At 50.1% G+C, this 20,678-nt stretch overlaps 1 protein-coding gene across 1 annotated transcript in view; it reads left to right on the top strand.

The window, feature by feature from the left end:
- The window catches only part of Bcr (BCR activator of RhoGEF and GTPase), a 128,607-nt gene that overhangs the window by 98,771 nt on the left and 9,158 nt on the right, over positions 1-20,678 (top strand). The window contains exons 11-16 of the mRNA XM_042266565.2: positions 773-892; positions 1,743-1,818; positions 3,514-3,618; positions 4,276-4,350; positions 11,226-11,323; positions 13,425-13,556. Of these exons, the coding sequence (XP_042122499.2) occupies positions 773-892; positions 1,743-1,818; positions 3,514-3,618; positions 4,276-4,350; positions 11,226-11,323; positions 13,425-13,556 (606 nt within the window). The remainder of the gene's footprint in view (positions 1-772; positions 893-1,742; positions 1,819-3,513; positions 3,619-4,275; positions 4,351-11,225; positions 11,324-13,424; positions 13,557-20,678) is intronic.

Genomic DNA, 20,678 nt, shown 5'->3' with positions numbered 1-20,678 from the left:
ATGTCCCTTCCTAGACCTCCACACTGTAAACGTTGCACATTTAGGAGTGTGTAGGGAAGCCCTGTAGCTTCAGACAGGGGAAATCCAAGACCGCAGTGAATGTTAGATGGTTTGTTTATGACCTGTGTAGGACTGTCCCTAAGCAGAGGAAGCGCTGCATCCTCAGGGCTCCTGGGTCCTGCTGCCTATGGAGAGTTGCTTCCATCCCACACCATGCTCTTCATCTGGGAATTGGGGTCAGGGCACCAGCTTATGAGAGGCCACAGTCTTCTTTCCAGGGTATAGTGGCTTCAGGAAAGTTCCACGCAGCTCAGGACAGGCAGGGGTTTTCTGATCAGATCATGGTGACATTCATCTTAATGTACTAGGACCCTCTCCTCCCCGACCCCCAACATCCCAGGGACCTGATGTTAAATGTGACCAAGGCAGGAAGCAGGTAAAAGGTCTCCTAGGTGCCAGTTAATATTGTTGTCCAGGTTTTGAAAAGTGGAAGGCCTCTCCTCTGCTCTTATGAGAAGGGCTCATTCCTTCAGGAAGGGCTTTGTGAGTATAACCCCAGTTAGTGCTGAGGCTCGACCCCAAGGAAAGGTTGTTGACATCTTCTAAAGGCCACTAGCAACAGCTGACGAAGGCCCTGGACTGTGCTGAGTAGACAGATGGGATTCTGTGCTCCGTGGGCCTGGGGTAAGGGTGAAAAGCAATGGACCACAGCTGACGGGGAGCAGGTGGCATTGGTTCCAGATGAAAAGGCAAGACTGTCCTCTCTCTGCAGAGAGCAAACAAGGGCAGCAAGGTCATGGAGAGGCTGAGAAAGAAGCTGTCAGAGCAAGAGTCGCTGCTGCTGTTAATGTCCCCCAGCATGGCCTTCAGGGTACACAGTCGCAATGGCAAGGTGAGTGCCAGCCGCGGTCCAGACTCACCCAGCTGCCTGCTGTCTCCAGCTCATGGATGCCTGGGCCACGAACGGCCATTCTAGGCTCTGGGGAGCATCCCCATTCCAAGAGAGATCAGTGCAGCATGTCGCTTGTGGGCATGTCGATTGTGGGCACACATCCCTCTGATGGTGCTTTGGGCTGGAGTCCCCAGCTGAGTAGCAGCTGCTTCAGCTCCTGCAGCTGGGGAGTGGCCAGGACTCCAGGGAGGGAGTAGGGGAGACAGCATGCACATTTTTTTTTTGCAGATGTGACCTTAGGTACAGGAACCTGGGGACCTCCAGGGCCATTGACATTCTCTTCTGGTTCGATTCCTGGTGCCATCTATAGCCTAGGCCTCTCCCTCCACTAGCCCCGTGTTTACTGTGCATGCATAGCATGACTAATTCTGTAGCACGTGGCAAGGAGAGCAGTTGACAGACTTTGTGGGGCCTTGTCCCCGTCTTGTCCTCTTACGGATTAGATACAGAGGTGAGAGTTCCATCAGCCTTCACCTTAAAGATCGACCTCATAACTCCTCCATGTCCCTTAAGCCACACCCCCTCGGCCAGAGTCATTCCCTAACCCAGGCATCTCAGGTAAGACTTATGCTGGACACAGGCCCACCCTGTGCTTGGGTATGATGGCCCACAGTACAGTCAGTGCAGTAGAGTGTGCAAAAAGTAGTCAGTTTGACTGTGTGCACGCCTGGACTCAGCCGGCTGCTAGAGAACGGTGTGTGTCTCAGACTCTGCCCTCTGGGGTTCTCCCAATGTTGATTCAGCCAGAGTAGAGATAACTGGGGTCTGCTCTTCTCCTCACTCACCATAGAGTTACACATTCCTGATCTCCTCCGACTATGAGCGAGCCGAGTGGAGAGAGAGCATCCGGGAGCAGCAGAAGAAATGTGAGTGGTCCCCTGTACCCGGCGAACTTGGTCATCAGCCATCAGGGCTGGCTGGCTGGATACTCTGTGGACAGTTCTTAGTGTTCCAGCTCCCCTCCCTTTCCCTTGTTTCTCTGCTCGGCTCTTCCTTTCAGAGGGGCTTTTAGACCGAGGGGGAAATGTTGCGTGGAGCCCCGACTAATTCAGCACGCCCATTAGAGGAACTCCCCAGCCCCACTGTGCTCCCCCACCCTCCGTGCCCTTTGGTCTTCCCCTAAGATTCCTTCCTCCAGACCATCCCAACTCCTCATCTTTGCTAGCTGTCCCTGTGTCTGCTCACACACCTTCCACCCTTCTCATCTGTCCCAGCCCGGCCTTTTATGGCATAATCCTTGGGCTTCCCCTGATCACCAGTTACCATCAACCACCCAACTGCCTCTTCACTGTGACCCTTCCGAACTTAATACAATTGAAAAAGCCAACTGGTCAACCTGAATATTATTTAAAAAACAAAACAAGGGCTGGAGAGATGGCTCAGTGTATAAGAGCACCGACTGCTCTTTCAGAGGCCCTGAGTTCAATTCCCAGCAACCACATGGTGGCTCACAACTACTTGTAATGAGATCTGGTGCCCTCTTCTGGCCTGCAAGGACACATGCAGGCAGAGTACTGTATACATAATAAAATAAATCTTAAAAAAAAAAAAAACAAAATACACAAGTGTATATATGTCAGCTCCCCTGGGGCTCCATTGCCCTCCCTCTGTAGGTAGTGATGAAGAAGGAGCCTTTGGCTGGACCCCCCTAAGGAACCATACTGTGTTGGTTCACTGTCCTCCTCCTACCTCACCTCAGGACAAGACACTTAATCCTCACTGTAATCACTCCTTCCTTCTCTAGGCTCTTCCCTCTGTTAGTGGTTTGTTTTTTGTTTTTTCCTCTCTCTCTGGAATTGCAAGCTACGCTCCAGGCCCTGGAACAGTGTTGGGAGTACAATGATAGACCTTACCCCTAGTCTTTGGGCTGCGGCTGCCCAGCTCCCCAGCTCCCCATTGTCCACGAACTGTGCTCTCAGAGGCCTGCTTGCTCCGTGATGAGAAATCAACAGCTCCTACTGAAGCAGGAGTTTGGGTCCGGTTTCTGCAGGTGCAGCTGGGGGCTCTGCCTGCCTCTGACCCATCCTGAGCTCCCGTCTCGAAGGCTCTTCAATTATAACATGCTGAGCTAAGACCATCTCTTCCTTTCAGTGCCTCCGTGGCCTGGGAGAGACCAAGGGCCTGTGTCCCCGGGATTCTTAGCCTAACATGGGGCTCCAAAACCATTTCCAGTACAGCAGCATCTGTCCCTGCTCCACGTTGTGCCCAGAAATAAACCCCTTTGCTTCACCTGACTGAGAGACATGACCCACCTTAGAGTCAAGGACAGAGCTACACCGGTGTCTGTCTGGGGAGACCTTCCGGGGAGATGCTTCCAGACCATCCTGTTGTATTCAAACCTGCCCTGTGGGCACTGTGCTTGGGTGGCAGGTCAACACATGTGAACATGAGTTTGTAAGCAATATTGCTGATCCTCTCAGGAGCCCTCGGGCCTGGGCTCTCCCGGGCTTCACATTGCTCCGCTGCTGTACCTGCGTTTCACCTGAGAGCCATGGAACCTCATCTCCCTGCCCGCTGTGTGTTGTGACTGACCTATCCCCGTACCTCCTCCGCCCCTTCAGGTTTCAAGAGTTTCTCTCTGACGTCGGTGGAGCTGCAAATGCTGACCAACTCATGTGTAAAACTTCAGACTGTTCACCACATTCCACTGACCATCAACAAAGAGGGTAAGGCTGGGCTCCCAGGCATCGGGCTGATCTGGTAGGAGCAGTGTCTCCCCTCGCAGCCACTTCTGGGCAGCTGAAGAGACTGGCCAGAGGCTTTGTCCCCAAGTCATTGGGTTTGTGACAGCCTGTTAGACCGTCAGTACAGTGGGTGTGAACCCTGAGTGCCGCCAAAACCAGGCCAAGTTTTGTGTTCAGTGTTGTCCATGTGCATATGGATTCAGTTAACACACGTGGGCAGGTTTGGCACACCGTAAGCACACCTGCTCCATGCATACCTTTGTCACCCAGCCCCCTCTCTCTTTGGAACTTTGTTTTGGTCACTGGTTTGCCTTTTTTTTTTTTTTGGTTGTTCGAGACAGGGTTTTCTCTATGTAGCTTTGGTGCCTGTCCTGGAACTCTCTTTGTAGACCAGGCTGGCCTCGAACTCACAGAGATCCGCCTGGCTCTGCCTGCCGAGTGCTGGGATTAAAGGCGTGCGCCACCACTGCCTGGCTTGCCTATGTTTTGAACCCAGCTAGATCCTAAGACTCAAAATGCAGAATCCACAGTGGGCACATACTGTCTATGCTACTCCCCCCTGTGCTGGATCAACCAGTCGCTTTACCCTCCCATCCTGGTGAGGCGGAAAGTTTATTACCTCTGTGGTCTCTCTTGCAGATGATGAGTCTCCTGGGCTCTACGGCTTCCTGAATGTCATCGTCCACTCGGCCACCGGGTTTAAACAGAGTTCAAGTAAGTAGCTTGAGGGGGGAGGTGGTGGACCCTGTAAGTAAACTTTAACTAAGAAGGAATATCGGGCCGGGCGTTGGTGGCGCACGCCTTTAATCCCAGCACTCGGGAGGCAGAGCCAGGCGGATCTCTGTGAGTTCGAGGCCAGCCTGGGCTACCAAGTGAGCTCCAGGAAAGGCGCAAAGCTACACAGAGAAACCCTGTCTCGAAAAACCAAAAAAAAAAAAAAAAAAAAAAAAAAAGAAGGAATATCGGACGAGAGGCATGGGCAACCTAGGAACACTGTTCAGATGTCCACCAGAGGTGCAATTCTTTGAGGGGCCTTTGAGCTGGAAATGGGATTGTTTTCTCAGCCTTTCCCCATATCTGTCTCAGAGAATGCATACAAATGAGCTGCCACCTGCTGGCAGGTCTTTTAATTATTAGGTCTGGAATTTGAGCCCAAGGCCTGATAGCAGCAAAATGCCAGAGAGCCCAAGCTCCAATTCAGGAAACCATAGGCATGGATCCCTCAACCCCCTCAGCAGGGATTTAGTTCTTCTGTTGAACTGGATAGAGAATACCTTTCTGTGGTGGACCAGCTGCCACTTTTATGACCCAGGGTACTCTTGAGTAGGGAGAGGTGAGAAATATTAGCTAGAAAGAGATACCTAGATGACGAGACAGAAACACAGGATAGCCTCGGCAGAGCCTGGGTCTCAACCCACCAGCCCTGAACTTTATTCCAAAGGGCTTTTATGGCAATGCCAAGGGGAGGAGCAAAGATCTCCCCCTTGCTAGTTACAGCCAAGTGTAGACCCTTCCAAACACCTGCACTCAGGCCTGTGGTCCAATCATCCTCTTATGCAGACCTGCTGGGCAAAGCCACCAGGAAATCCAGATGGGCTCCAATGCCCTTCCTACAATGCTACACTGCTCTAGCTGCCCAAGGGTGCCTGCACTGTAGCTCTACGGATCCCCTTGCCTAGCTCCTCCCCCCAACTCTTAGGCCTATGGTTCAAGGCTGAAGGGCAAATACAGTTTTGACCCTCTCCACCACTGCTGCAGAACAAGAGGCCTCCACAAGTTCTGGAATGGATCTGATAAGGGACTTGCATCTAGAATGTACAGGGTACTCTTAAAACTAAGCACTCGGAAGATGCAATTTAAAACATTTTTTCTTTTTTTAATGAGTACTGGGTTGGTGAGATGGCTCAGTGCGGGGAAGAGCTTCCCATGCAAGCCTGACCACCTGAGTTCAGTCCCTGGAGCCCACCATGAAAGGAGAGGACCTCCACCTAGAAGTTGTCTTCTGCCTTCTGTACATGCACTATGAGCACACAAAGGCACCAGCTCACACACCTCATGCATGCATACACACACAACACACGCAGGCACACAAACTCACTCATGTGTATGCACACCCCCACACAAATGATGATGGTAATTTTTTTAGTGTGAAAAAGATACGGAGAGACACCTAACCAAAGAAATAGTAGCTATTAAATACATGCTAGCTAGCTAGTAAATACCTGAAAAAAAAAAAATGCTTGTCACGTCAGGAAAATGAGAATGAAAAGTGTAAGATATTTGCTTATACACCCTGAGGTCAGTGATAATCAGTAAGATGCATATGAGAGCTGGAAGTGTAGCTCAATGGTAGAGCCCCTCCCTGGCATGAATGGGGCCCAACCCCAACACCTTAAAACAAACGATACATTGAACAGTATCAAATATTGATGAGGAGATGGAAAAACAGGAACACCGTGTGCTGACGTCGCATTGTTCAGCTTCCTGGGAAACACTGCAGTTTTTTCTTTTTTTTAAGATTTATTTATCATGTATACAGTGTTCTGCCTGCATGTATGCCTGCAGGCCAGAAGAGGGAACCAGATCTCATGATGGTTGTGAGCCGCCATGTGGTTACTGGGAATTGAACCTGGGTCCTCTGGAAGAGCAGCCAGTGCTCTTAACCGCTGAGCCATCTCTCCAGTCCACAGGCTTGTTTGTTTGTTGCCAGGAATTAAACCTAGAGCCCTGTGCATCTGAGCACAAGCTCGACCACCGAGCGACACTCATCGCATGGTTCCTTACAAAGTGAAACAAGCCTTCCGTTCATATATTCCAACAGCACTCTTAAACCTCTGTCTCCATGAAGTCTTGTGCAGACATAGTGCGGCACCCTTACGATGACCCATCAAAGAGGAATGAGCTAGCTGCTGATAGACGCCATAGTTCGGATGAATATAAAATAAAAACACACTGAACGGAGGAAATGGTGCAAAAAAAAAAAAAAATCTACATCTTGTGTCATTCCATGTATGTTAAATTTGTAGAAAAGGCCAAGGTTGGAGTCAGCCTCTCCAGGTGTCAGGCTAAAGGTGAGAATGAGACTTGTTTATAGTTGGACCCAAGGAGGCTTTGGGGGTGAGGGCAGTTTTCTGAAATTTTTGCATTATTTGGACAGTTTTTTTTTTTAATTTATCAGAAATTATCAAAGCTGGACATGGTAGGGCACCCCGATAATCCCAACACTTGGGAGACAGAAGGAATTCTCAGACAGCCTGGGTTGCATTGTGACATCCTTTCTCCAAGAAGCAAAAAAGAGTCACCAAGCCATGCAGTTGCAGCAGATACATTTGCTGGGGTACAGACGACTCCCCTAAAGCTATGACAGGCCAGTTAGTCCTAAACGCTTCTCTCTTGGCCCCTATGTGTGTTTACCAGTTACATTAGTTTCTTTTTGATTTTTTTTATTACATAGATTTATTTGTGTGTCTGGGTGCTTGGGCATGAGAGATCGATTGAGAATGTTGTCTTGGTTACCTTCCTATTGCTGTGATAAAGCACCGTGACCGAGGCAACTTAGAAAGAAAGCCTTTATCAGGGCTTACAGTTCCAGAGGATCAGAGTCTGCAATGTAGAGTGAAAACTCGGCCATGGGTGCCTGGAGCAGCGGCCAAGCGTTCACTTTCCACAAGTAGGAAGCAGAGAGCACACTGGGAATTGTATGAGTCTTTTGAAACCTCCAAGCCCACCCCCAATGACACACCTCCTCCAACAAGGCCACGCCTCCTAATCCTTCCCAAACAGTTCACCAGCTGGAGATTACATATTCAAACCTGTGAACCTGGAGGGGCCATTGCATGTGCAGGGAGCAGAGGACAACTTGGAGGATTTCCACGTAGATCCCAGGGATCGAACTCACGTTTTCAGCATGGGTGACAAGCTCCTTTACCTATTAAACCATCTCATCGGCCCTTATATTAGTTTCTTATCACTATGACAAGTGCTACAAAATGCAATTTAAAAAGTACTAGAAAATGCAAAATATGACAAAATGCAACTGCTACTTAAGGAAGGGGAATTTCTCTGTGACATTTACTTATGGCATATACGTTATGGGGCATATAGTCCAACATGGCAGGGAAGCCATGGTAACGGGAACATGAGGGAGCCTAGTCACGTTGGCATCCATGGTCATGAAGCAGAGGCAAACATTTGTGTCCAGCTCACTTTGTCCTTTTTATTTAGCTCAGGAGCATTTAGGGTGGGTCTTCTCACTTCAGTCTAAGCTAGATAATTTTCCCACAGTCATGCCCAGAGATTTGTTTCCTTGGTGATTCTAATTCCCGTAACATTGACCACCAAGGTTAGCTATAGCAAGTCCACACCTCATCAACTTGACACCCCAACATCACTTTAAGCCAAAACCTTCAATCCCTTGTCCCTGTAGGCACATGACTGTCTCAAATGTAAAATACAGTCTTTTACAATGTCAACACTGCTTGAAAGCCTCAAGTCCTTTCTTATCTGAACTCATATAACACAAAAACAAGTTACATGTTTCCAACATACAATGGCGCAGAATCATCATTCCCATAGCAAAGAGCCAGAGTTGGGGTATAGCAAGGAATGATAGGGATAAAGCAAGAGTAAAATTCAGCAGGGAAAACACTAACGCCTGCGTGTGGTTTTACGCCCAGCATCTTGGACTTATGATGGAACTCTCTGACCTCGAAAAGGATTGGGTAGCCTCTCCCCCGCCCAGCTCTGCCACATGTAGCCTTTCTCTTTTGCCAGAACTATTCTGTATCTACAGCTTTCCCTGGTGACTATCTGTGGTCCTGGCATCTTCAACATCCTGGGTCTCCATTGCAGCTTGGGCTTTCCTTCCCAGCTTAACCCGGTGGCCCCTTGAGGCCTCCCTGAAGAGACTCCAGCTCTGTTATACATTGTCCGACCTAAGTTGCTCTCTGGAACCATTGTGCAAGATTCCACGACCCCCTCAATCTTACATCTTTCATGTCCATAAAACCAGTGCAATTGTAGACGATACTACCAAGTTCTGCTGCCAGCTTGGGATAGAGTCTGGTCCCTAGCACCACAGTTACCGCGGCTTCTGTGTGCTGACTGAGCCTGGGGAAACACTTCCCAGGGCAGGAGAGGGAACCCTTCAGCCACACCCTCAGTTTAGGCTTTCTCCTTTCAAACGAATTTGCATTTTCACATGGGAGACTTGGATGGGGTCTTGACCTCAGGGCACCTTTGATTTTGTCCCAGTTCAGAGCACACGGGTTCTCTTTAACAATGACAGCCACGTTTTCTGCCTTGGGTTCTGGCTGCAGCTCTCAACTTGCTCTAGCTCCTCTCCTTACCAAACCACCCGTTTATGTCTGGATAAGAGCCGTGGGCAACAGCCATGCCACAGCCTGGATGTCCTCTTCCCTCGAAATGTCTTCCATGAAACAAATTAGTCCATTGTTTTTTTGTTTTTTTAAATTCAGCCTCACCTCAAGTTCTCAGGACATGAGCAAAATACTGCCCGGGCATTTGCCAGACTATAACCTGAATGACCTCTTTCCCAGTTCCCCTCTGAAACCTGATGAGGTGGGCCTCCACCGTCCAAATGTCTCTCGGTCTTCTGGTCCTCCAAACTCACACCAGAATGATGTGTGTTAAATTAAACTCTGCTCACGGCATTCAAAGGCAATTCTAACCCAGAGTTCCAGGTTGCTTTCGCATTCCTCCAACAAGCCCATTCCAGAGTCCTGAAGCCACAGTCAGACTTATCACAGCAACACTCATGGTACCAGGCCCCTGTATTAGCATCTCTCTTTTTGTTGTCATGACAACTATCTCAACGGAGGCAGCTTAAGGAGAGAAGAACTTATTCTGGCTCACGGCTCCAGGGTACCATCCATTATGGTGGGGAAGTCACGGAGGCAGGAGGCAGCTGGTCACATGGCATCCGGTTAGGAAGCAGAGAGAGACGAAGGCTTAAGCTAGCTTGCTTTCTCTTCTTAGCATGTGGAATGGTACCACCCACGTTTAGGGTGGGTCTTTACATCTTAATTAACCTGGTGTAGATAAGTCTCACAGTAATCTGTTTGCCACGGATTCTAAATTCAGTGGAGCCGATAAGATGAACCATAAGGATGGTCCATGAGCATCTTCCTCCCTTGCCAGGCCTACCCCCAGGGTTCATCCAGTAACAAGCCACTGATGCCAGAGCTGCCTTTCCAACTCTTGACTCCTGACTGTAGATGTAACAGTCTTATTAAATAAGAAACACAGCCAAATGCAGAGCTAAAAGCCCAAGAGGTCAGAGCAGCAGCCAAGAGCTGAGACTTAAAAACCTTTCCTTACCCTTCACTGCCGCTGCTGTCCTTCCCCTCAGAAAGAGACCTACTTCCTGTGTATCTGTCTTTTTATTGACTTTCTGTTCTGCCTTCTCATTGGTTGTAAACCCAACCACATGACCTCCTCATCACTGCCTGTCTATGCAGACCTCCAGGTCTTCTATGGTTGGTATTGAGATTAAAGGCATGTGTCTCCATGCTGGCTGTATCCTTGAACACACAGAGATCTGCCTGTCATGTATCGGGATTAAAGGCGTGTGCCACCACCGCCCCAGCTTCTGCTATGGCTTGCTATTAGCTCTGACCCCCAGGCAACTTTATTTATTAACATACAAATAAAGTCACATTTCAGTACAAAATAAAATATCACCATACCTGACCTCCCATGTTATTTTTCCATCTGATGTCTTAACTCTCTAAATTTCCAAGCCAAACCTGTGGCTTGCAGCCTCTAGTCCACTTTGTGACTGCTTGCCGTCAGCCAGATGTCATTCTCCACCAGTGTCCCAGTCTGTATTCATCTGGACTCTGGATACTGCCATTAATAACTGTCCTGTTCCACCATACTATCCCCCTTGCCTTATCAGTCACATGTCATTATCCATTGTGGCACTTGGATATCATCTGGGTCTATCTTTGACATGGCCTCCCCGATCCCCGCCCCCAGGCCTCCCCTACTCCTCATCCGGGGCTTTCCTAAGATGCAGAACCCCTCCCCCCGACCTGTCGTTCCCCACGTACACTTGACCATGTCACACACAACCAGACAAGTGCCTCCGTCTCTTCCTGTGCCCTGCCCTGGTGGGGGACTTCCTGCGCCCTAGCTCTGCACTTGGTGAAATTCCTGTCAGGGTCTGCTCAGATCCTAGGAGCTTCCCCTAGGCTCCGGTTGCCACCTTCTCTCACTCCCAGGATAGGAGACATCCGCTGTGCTGCGGCCTCTCCATGCAACACAGCACCAGCCCGCCCTGGCTTCCAAGGCCATATCCGCCTTTCCCCCTACACACCCGGCGGCATAGGTTGCCTGTCACTGAAGGGACTTCAGCGGATGCTGAGTGCTGTGAGAAGTCCCGTTTCCCAACTCCTCTGGCAGGACCAGGGGTATTGCCTGAGGGCTGGTGTTTGTGCCAGCCACTGTTTAGGTTATTTTAAGAAGAAAAAGTGTTCTTTTTCCTGATTTTTGTGAATAACGTTTGCTCCTAAGAAAAGCTGGTCATATGGAAAAGTGGTCACACTAACCCTGTCACTTCCTCCCAGATCTGTACTGCACGCTGGAGGTGGATTCCTTTGGGTATTTTGTGAATAAAGCCAAGACTCGAGTCTACAGGGACACGACCGAGCCGAACTGGAATGAGGTGAGGAGCCTGCCTCCACCAGGATGTTTTCCACAGATCTTAATCTCCAGGGGCTCCCGAAGGGCTTCCCCACACTGCTGCCAGCATTCCTGGAATCTCCCAGAGGTTGGTGGGGTGGGGGTGGGGAGGCGTGTGACACAGCCAAGAGATTTTTATCTCTGTGTTCCTCGGAGTCTTACCCACCCACTCCCAGCAGAGAAATACCCCGTTTTTTCCAGAGAACTGTTTGGAAAGAATACTTTAAAAGGCTTTTTGACTCCCGCGATAGCCTATTGTATAGTTGTTAGGTTTCCATTTTCCGGTTTTCCTCTGAAGCTTGAATGAGCTCCTGTGGTTATTCCGGTTTCCAGAGTTCTTAGGCCCTGCCTGTCAGGGTTGTAGACCGGGCTCCCCGGACCCCCCCTGGTCTGTCTCCAGGGGCCCTGTATGTTTGCCTTGAGGTACTAACTCTGTGCAGTCTGTTGTCTGTAGTCGCCAGCCTTGGACCTTAGGAGTAGCATGCTTGCACAGAGGCCAGTGTGCATGAAGTGCTCAGACCTCTAAGTGGCCACTTCTGGTCTCTGCCGTTGCCGCCACCCTAAAGAACCTTGATTTAGTTGGTACAGTAGAGCAGCGGAGTAATAGAGCGGCCTCCCACCCCTTGCCCGCCGAGGAGTGAATCACGAGATACCAGGCACCCTGGTCTAGTCTGCCTTGGTCATGTGGCCTAATAGGAGGACCGTGGGGCCAGATCCCAGGTCTTGCTACATAGCATCCCCTCATTGTCTGTCATTACAAATATTGTTTAAGTAGGACAAAGACACAAGAGAACCAGTACTTAACTCTCTGGTCATCTCAGCTATGATAGTGGCAGGATAAAGCCACATGAGGCTTGCTCGGTACATTCTTGCAGTCCCAGTACATGGGAGGTAGAGGCAGGAGAATTGCCTAGCCTTCAAGGCTAGCCTGGGCTGCATAGTGAATACCAGGACAGCTCCATCTTTAAAAAAAAAGCTACAGGAGACGCATTGTAGAAGGCCTCCAGAAAACAGGGGGACTGGGGGATTGTGACCCCCTCAGAGGCCTCAAAGATGGATTCTAGGTAGGTTGCAAAAGGTCCAGGTAGGTGTCATCAGCCAAAGCTCTAGGGGGGGCATGATGGGAGGTCTGGGTCACCTGGTGTGTACATGCAGATCATGCAGGGAAGTCACATACCCCTGACACATCTTCCCAGAAATAGCTACTCTGCCCAGCGAGAGCCGTGCATGCCTGCATAAGCATGAATAGAAAATGCAGGATTCACTGGAGGCTCAGCAGGTTGATAGAGGAGCAAGTTTAACTCCACATCAAGTGGCAGACAAAGCTCAGAGGACCAATTCCAAAGCCTTCTGTCTGGCCCTTCCATGAATTACACTTTTTAAAAGAGAATTTACTGAAGCCAGAGCTCGCGTTTGATGAACACTGAATTGTACCCCTAAGCCTCAATTTCATCCTTCAGGCTTAGGTTCACAGCAGAATTAAGAGAAAGGGCAGAAATTCCCATATACTCCCCACTATTAAAATCGTATATGTTGTAATTCACCTACATCAGCAGGTCATCGCCCAAAGGCTACAGTTGATGTTAGAAGTACACGCTGTGGATTTTCACAAATAAATGACGACATGTGTCTTCCATTATAGTACTAACCAGAATGGCTTCACCGCCCTAAAAATGAACTCACCTCAATACCACCCAAAGTTATCAAATATCTGTCTCTAACAGTCAACCCAAGATCCTGGCGCCTCTAACAATCACCCCGAGATTCTGATGTTGTTGGTATCAAGACCATGCTTTGGAGATAGATGCTGATGTACCAAGTTTGAATTAGGCTGGAGAGGGTTTCAAAGCTTCCAGAAACATCCAGTCAGAGAACCACAGTGTGGTGACAGGGATGCCCACAGGGATGCTCATCACAAAGGCCCCAGGACCAAGTGAGAAGAGTTGTGTGAGGTCCAGGTCCTTCTGGGGCAGCAGGGGTACCATTTGTTCTTCAGCCGTGGTTCAGACACGGCGATGAACTGCCACATCCTTGGCTGGACCTGTTTGTTCGTGGGTGACGTTCTTTCTTTCGGGGAACCACAGGAGTTTGAGATAGAGCTGGAAGGCTCCCAGACCCTGCGGATACTCTGCTATGAAAAGTGTTACAACAAGATGAAGATCCCCAAGGAGGATGGCGAGAGCGCAGACAAGCTCATGGGGAAAGGTCAGCTCCAGGTGAGCCCCCCACCCCCACCCCCCACCCTCCCCACCCCGGGTGCTCCGGGGCCTTTCCCATGGGAGGCTGCTAAAACAGCCTAACTCCTGGGATGGAGTGGAGAGCCAGCCCAGTCAGTCACGGGCCCTTCCTTCTCTCTGTCTGTCTGTCCTATCGTACTGTCTCGTTCCCCAAGATTTTCTGTCAGGCTTCTTCTTCAGCTGAAGCCATAGCTTCTCCCATGGTTCTGGCAGCCCGCAAGCAGATGGTCAGGCGGTGCCCTGGGCTAAAGTTGGTTATGAAACCATCTCTCTTTGGAAAAGTCGGAGTCCCAGAGCCTACTCCTTGTCTGTCCGGTGTATAGGCCCAGTTTTCAGCCGCTTTCCTGAACAGGGTACACACAAGTACTCCCCAGAGTTAGCATAGGAACCCCCAGGAAGGCCAAGAGACTATGTCCATACGGGACCAGCGCAGGGTCCCCAGGCCTCAGGAAGGGCCACTTGGACCCTCTGTCCTTTGGAACTAGCTTTATACAGCCCTAGAAGCATCACCGGTGTTCCTGGCAGACGGGAGCTGACGCCACCTGCTGTGAGTGTGTCCTGGCTTTGCCTGACCGCTCTGTAGGGGTAGCTAGGAGGAAATCTGGACTGCAGCTGGATGGACTGCATGTGCCTCGTATGATCACATGAACTCTGGTGTTCAGAGGCCAGTCTGGGGCCACAGAGAGCAATCCTTTTTCAAAAATAAAAAAGGTGTAGTCTCTACTTTCCTTACAAGTGTGACTTCTTTCTGTGGGGTATTTACTTGTTTATTTATTTCATATGTGGGCACGGCATCCCAGAGTAGGCATGTAGAGGTCACGGGACATCTCCTTCCACCTTGAAGCAGGGTCTCTTGTCTCTGCTGCTTTGCTGAGTATTCCAGATGAGCTGGCCTGTGAGCTTCCAGGCAATCCTCCTGCCTCCTCTCTCACCATCCTGCTGGTGCGTCTTACTCCATGCAACGCAGCCCAGCCACTCTGTCTGACCTCTTCCACCTCCCACGGAAGTGGGTCAGGTCTTGAGTATGGCACCCCACTGCCTAGACTTTCTGCCTCGGTGTGTGAGGCCCCTCAGAGGAGAAAAGAGACACCTGTGAGAGTTCTGTACACGCCCACAAGCGCCAGGTTCCTTCCCTGGGGGCGAGAAGTAAAATTCGCCTTGTGATAAGAACAGTGTCAGGAGTGGTGAAGTCACTTCTGTGAGAGGCGGGGACCCATCCTCTTCCCTCAGATCAGCAGGTCTCTGTCCCCTGCCTCTCTGTCCCCTGCCTGGCTAGAGTCTTAAGAGGTGCAGGCTGCTGCCTGTCTTTAACTGTGGAAGTGTGTCGGGGGACTCGGGCACTTGGGGCCTCAAGGGATTACCGTACACCGAGAGCAGACTGGAGAGCAGAAATGTTCCTCTAAGTGTCCTGTCCATGCTCAGCCAGGCAGCTGCCACTAATCCAGCCAGCCACAGAGTGACCACGCTGCCCCTGGACACCATGATGGGTCTTTTTTTTTTTTTTTAAGATTTATTTATTTTTTATCTTATGTGTATAAATGCATGTTTTGCCTGCATGTAGGTGCATGCACTACATGTGTGTCTGGTGCCCGAAGAGGCCAGGAAAGGGTACCAGGTCTCCCGGAACTGGAGTTGCAAGTGGCTGTGAGCTGCCACGTGGGTGGTGATGCGAACTGAACCTGGGTCCTCTGTGAAAGCAGTAAAGTGGTTCCAGCCACTGAGCGACCTCCCCAGCCCCAGTATTGGTATCCTCTGTCTGTCTGTTACTATCGTACTGTCTCGTTCCCCAAAGGTTTTCTGTCAGACTTGTTCTCGCAGCTGAGGCCGTCGCTTCTTAAAGAAGTCAGGTGTTTGCGCATCTACCAAGCGACAGTTACAGATGGAATGAATGTCTGTCATGGCGCATGACAGGCCCTGTGTTGTGTGCCCTATCATTCCATTTTTTCTGTAGTGCAATGTGTTTGAGGCAGGTTACTCAGGGAGAAAAAGGGCTTCATTTTGCTCCATTTTGGAGACCGAAAAGACCATCATATTGGTAGTGATGTAGAAAGAGGAGGTTGCATCTTGAAATGGCAATGGGGGATTGGGGGGTGGGGTAGTCTGGGTATCAGGCTTGATCTTGCAACAACTTGTCCTCACTACCTCCCTAGAATCCAGGTGTCCCCTCAGAGCTTCTTCTCCCAAAGACACCTCCTTTGGTGGCTTTTGGACCTCCCACTTAGGCTCCACTTCTGAAAGCACCCACCCTCTCCAGGCTGTCACACGGAGGGCTGGGTCCATCCAGATTGTAGCTCGTGCTTTCTCCCATGGTACTTACAGCAGATTTTTTTTTTTTTTTTTTTTAAGAGAAGGGAGTGAACCCAGGACCTTGCATGTGCTAAGCAAGTAGTCTATCACTGTTCTACAGCCCCGTCCCTTCCTTATTTTGGATGGAGACAGAGTCTTCTGATTTCTTTTTTCTCTTTTTTTTTTGGTGTTTCGAGACAGGGTTTTTCTGTGTAGCTTTGCGCCTTTCCTGGAACTCGCTTTGTAGACCAGGCTGGCCTCGAACTCACAGAGATCTGCCTGCCTCTGCCTCCCGAGTGCTGGGATTAAAGGCGTGAGCCACCACTGCTCGGCAGAGTCTTCCTGGTTTGCCTAGGCAGGCCTTGAGCTCACCTACAGGCCAACTGCCTCAGCCTCCGTCATAGATGGGGGGGGGGAGGGATCAGGTGTGTGCTGCACCTGAGTGCAATAAGACTTGAAGGGTGCTCATTTGACGTTCAAGGAGACGCTTTCCCAACTGTCAGGTCCTCCGGTGAGCAGTACTGTCTGGGACTTGTTAGAACCAATAGCCATTGCTCCGCTCCCCTTCTCCCTCTTGGTATCTGCTCACAACCCAGGCATCCTTCACACACACCCCAGCCCCTGGGACCCTCTTGGAGCCTGTATTTACCCAGCTTCACTCAGGGGTGATCCCAAGGATGCCAGCAGACTGGGTGCCTGGCTCCTTCGTGGTTTTATCAAGTCCAGCAAAGAGAAATTCGGGGCCCACTAGTCATCCTGGGTGACTTGAAGTTTCACCTCTGGAATCTTGAGAGCGGCGGGCTTTGAAACAAGGCCTCTGAGTACTACCACCAGAAAACTAGGGGTCTCAGTGGGAAGCGGACAGAGCCATTCTGTCAAACCAAGCTTCTCTGGAAATGCCTTGCTGTGGTGCTGCCATATGAACAAAATGTTTCTGGATGCGTTTGCTTTTCTGTCAGGGAGTCTTGAGTGCCCTGTAACCAGCCTAGTGAAGAGAAGAGAGAAAGTTCCAGAGCCAGAGAGCAGTGAAGGCAACAAAGACAGATTCATTCCGGATGCTTCCTTTATATAGAACAGGGCTCGACTCCAGATACGGCACAGACAAGTGGGAATTTACAGCCAAGTGAGGGTCAGTGGGTGGAAGAATACTAATAGGAAATGCCATGAGGAAGGAGGATTCTGGCTAGACCAGCCTAATGGGATTTTTGCTCCAGGAAGGTCAGGTAAGCAGATAATACCTGGAGGAAGGTAGGAGATAAAGAACCCAACCAAATATCAAAGGTGGTGGTGTACACCTGTAATCCCAGCACTTTAGAGATAGAGGCAGGAAATCCCATGACTCCAAGACCAGTCACAATGCATAGTGAATTAATGGAGGCCAGCCTGGCCTTTAGGAGACACTGTCAAAAAAACAAAACAAAAACCTGGGGGCAATAGGAGGGAGAGATAGTTGATCTGGCGGCTTGAATGTTATCTCCAGAATCCATGTGTAAAAAAGAGGGGCAGGGATAAAAGCCCAGTATAATGACATGCTTCTGATCCCAGCACTGGGGGAATTGAGGCAGACAGATCCCTGGGCCTTGCTGGCCAGCCAGCCTGTCCTTAGGGCAAGTTCCAGGCCAGTGAGAGATCCTATCTTAATGAAAACAAGATGGATAGCACCCGAGGAACAAGGAACAACAGCTGAGGTTGGCCTCTGGCCTCCACAAACATATATACATACACACACAAAATAAAGCACCCCTAAAATATATATATATATATTAATATATATATTAATTAACACACACACACACACACACACACACACACACACACACACACGCATGCACGTACACGCACACATAATCTCAGGATAGAGGTTTCTAGTAAAACTGACTTAACAGGATTCTTACTCAAATTGGGTTTTTGAGAATGTGCCCAGGGATGGAGCGGTGTTGAACAAAGAGCTCAGAGTCTATGTGGTAAAGAAGCTGATCTCTGTCAGCTCCCAGCCCTGCCATGCCCTGTGGGACCCAAGTGAGTCATCACCCCCTCACCCTCCAGTGTTGTTTCCTTACGTAGCTGGTCGGAGTGGGAGACATGATGCATCTGGAGCTCAGTGATGTGTCACTGGGACCTGGTCAACATTTGATGCTATTATATTATTGTCATCGTCATTGTTAGCGAAGAGGCACTGGAGACAGCCGGATCCTGCTCCAGCCCCCCGGGTCATGAGGATCTCAGCCATGGTCTGAGAGATGAATGGCCTCTGGAACCTCATGAAACAGGAAGGAACCCAAGTGCTTGTAAAGGGTCTAGATGACTCATGGCCGCCTCCACAGTGGCTGGCCGGTCTCCTGGCAACGGGGGCTTGTTCGTGTGATCTCAGGAGGAAGGAAGCAGGAGGAGGAGCCATGGACACCCATGATGCCCTGACACTCCAGTCTGACTCCGTTCTCCTGCCCCCGGCTTATTCTCACCTGCAGATACTGTTTTCTGGGTTAGGTGTACCCGGGAGAGACGTCTGTGACTCATTAAGGCCAGCCTCCCTGAACCCAGGCTTCCCCGATGACATCAGTGTCTTCTTCCCTGTGTGCCATGTGGGTTGGGTGCCTAGCTGTCCGTTTCCTGCTGCTGGGAGTTGGTAGGGATGGCAACCTTGGCTCAGAATCTGAGTAGAGGGACTTCCTATGAGATAAGGCTTTATGCTGAGATGAAGAAGGCACAGTCCTGGATATCCAAGAGAGGACAGGAGGAAGTCCAGTCCCGGGCAGGAGAGCAGGGCCCAAGGGAAGGGCCAGAATGGGAACTGGGACTCCAGTGGTGCTGTTCATTCACATCCCTGGACAGGAGGTGTCGGACTCTTCTGAGGTTTAGATGCTGCCTCGGCATGCTTTTTGCTCCATAAATGTTATTGAACACTTAGTCCAAGCACCATAGCCTGGCCGGGTGGTGATGGCACATGCCTTTAATCCCAGCATTCAGGAGGTAGAGCCAGGTGGATCTCTGTGAGTTCGAGGCCAGCCTGGTCTACAGAGTGAGATCCAGGACAGTCACCAAAACTACACGGAGAAACCCTGTCTCGAAAAACTTAAAAAAAAAAAAAAGAAAGAAAAGAAAAGAAAAAAAGAACCATAGCCTGAATCTGTGGTTTCTGTCTACCCCACTCCCCAATACATGACTGTCTTAGGTGAGTTACCAGGTCCCCACTTCTCTTCCTGAAGATGGAATTCCACAAGAGAAAGAGTAGGGGTCTCCCTCTTTCTGAACCCAGGATACATGAGAGCCACGGGCCAGAAAGAGAGGGCTGTGGTGGCACTGATCTGGGACACGGTCACCAGGATGGTGCCAGCTGTTCAAAGAGTCACCCAGCAAGGAGAACGGGAGCCCTCACGTGCAGTATGTACACAAGACCTTGGCCAGGGTCCTTTTCAAGATCGTCCCAAGCTTCTGTGGGTTATCTAAACACACAATACGCAAGAGTCTGCTGTGTTGTCCTCATGAGGAAGGACCTATATGCCAGGCTTCAAGAATGCCATAACATTTATCCCCAAGCTTTGTGATCCAGAGTAGAGAGACTCAAGAACGATACTACAGATGCCCCGAAAGCCAGGGCCAGCCTGCACCAAGGTCACACTGGTTCGGATGGCACTGATGGTGGCCCAAGGTCAGGGCACAGGGAGACTGTCACAGGATGGGACACTAGCTGTATCTTCAGGGAGAGATTTCCCAAGGTCAAGACATCAAGTTTTGCACCCAAGACTGGCAGTAACCCAGGATTTGTGGGGATGCCTGAGCTGGGGGGATGCTCTTCTGTAGCCTGGTGGGATGTGGTCAGGACAGGGACAGGATCCTGAGAGCATCATCCTCAGCCAGGGCCACCATCCAAAGGAAACCATCAGACCCAGCAAAGCCCAGGGCCCTTGGAGATTTTCTCTCTGCCTCTTCTCTTCTCTCATTTCCATTCACACACTTTCTAAGCGGAATAATTCCCACAGCCCTGTTCCTTCTTGGGGAATAACGTCATATCAAGCATATCAAGACATAGAATCTTGTCTTTTCCCATTTTCCCTCCTGTACCATCTCTTCTAACCTCCTAGTGTCCTGCTGGGGTTATCGCTCAGATTCCCACAGAGCCATCTGGGTAATGATACCTTTTGTCTTTAGAGTTTTGTTCATTCTGCACATTTCCTGTCAACAGAATCGTACCAGAGATAATCTGTGACTGTTTTTTTTTTTTTTAGAGACAGGGTTTCTCTGTGTAGCCCTGTCTGTCCTGGAATTCACTCTGTAAACCAGGCTGTCCTCAAACTCAAAGATCTACCTGCCTCTGCCTCCCAAGTGCTGTGATTAAAGGCGTGCGCCACCACCAACCAGCTGACTTTTTTTTTTTTTAAAGTTTATCTACTTCTTGGTATTATCAATAGTAGCTAAATAAGAGTAACCTGTCATGGCCTACAGTTTTGTTTCTCTGATTACTAGGCTGTTATGATTGGTGCCACTGTGGACCATGGCATTGGTATAAGTCAATCTGGCCGACTGCTTTCCAATCATAGGTAGAGGAGGCTCCAGGGCCCATTCAGTGTCTGCTCCAGTTGAACTCAGGCATTCCCCAGCTTGTCCTGGTGTGTACTGAGCAGATTTCTAGGCAGGCCTCTGAGCAACCATCCCCCAGACCCACTGACTACAGCTCTTGGAAGTTCCTGCCTGATGCAGTCCCAGGGAGACTGTGGTGTTAGCAGACTGTCCTTCTGTGACCACTGTATGAACACACACCTGCTGGCTGCCCAGTGCCTGGGTGGCACTGTGGTACCTGACAGCCACGGTGGCACT

This window comes from Peromyscus maniculatus, chromosome 21, assembly GCF_049852395.1.
Source record: "Peromyscus maniculatus bairdii isolate BWxNUB_F1_BW_parent chromosome 21, HU_Pman_BW_mat_3.1, whole genome shotgun sequence".
Lineage (NCBI taxonomy): Eukaryota > Metazoa > Chordata > Mammalia > Rodentia > Cricetidae > Peromyscus > Peromyscus maniculatus.
Note: the sequence above shows the minus strand (reverse complement) of the source record. Positions and strands in the feature narration are given on the sequence as shown.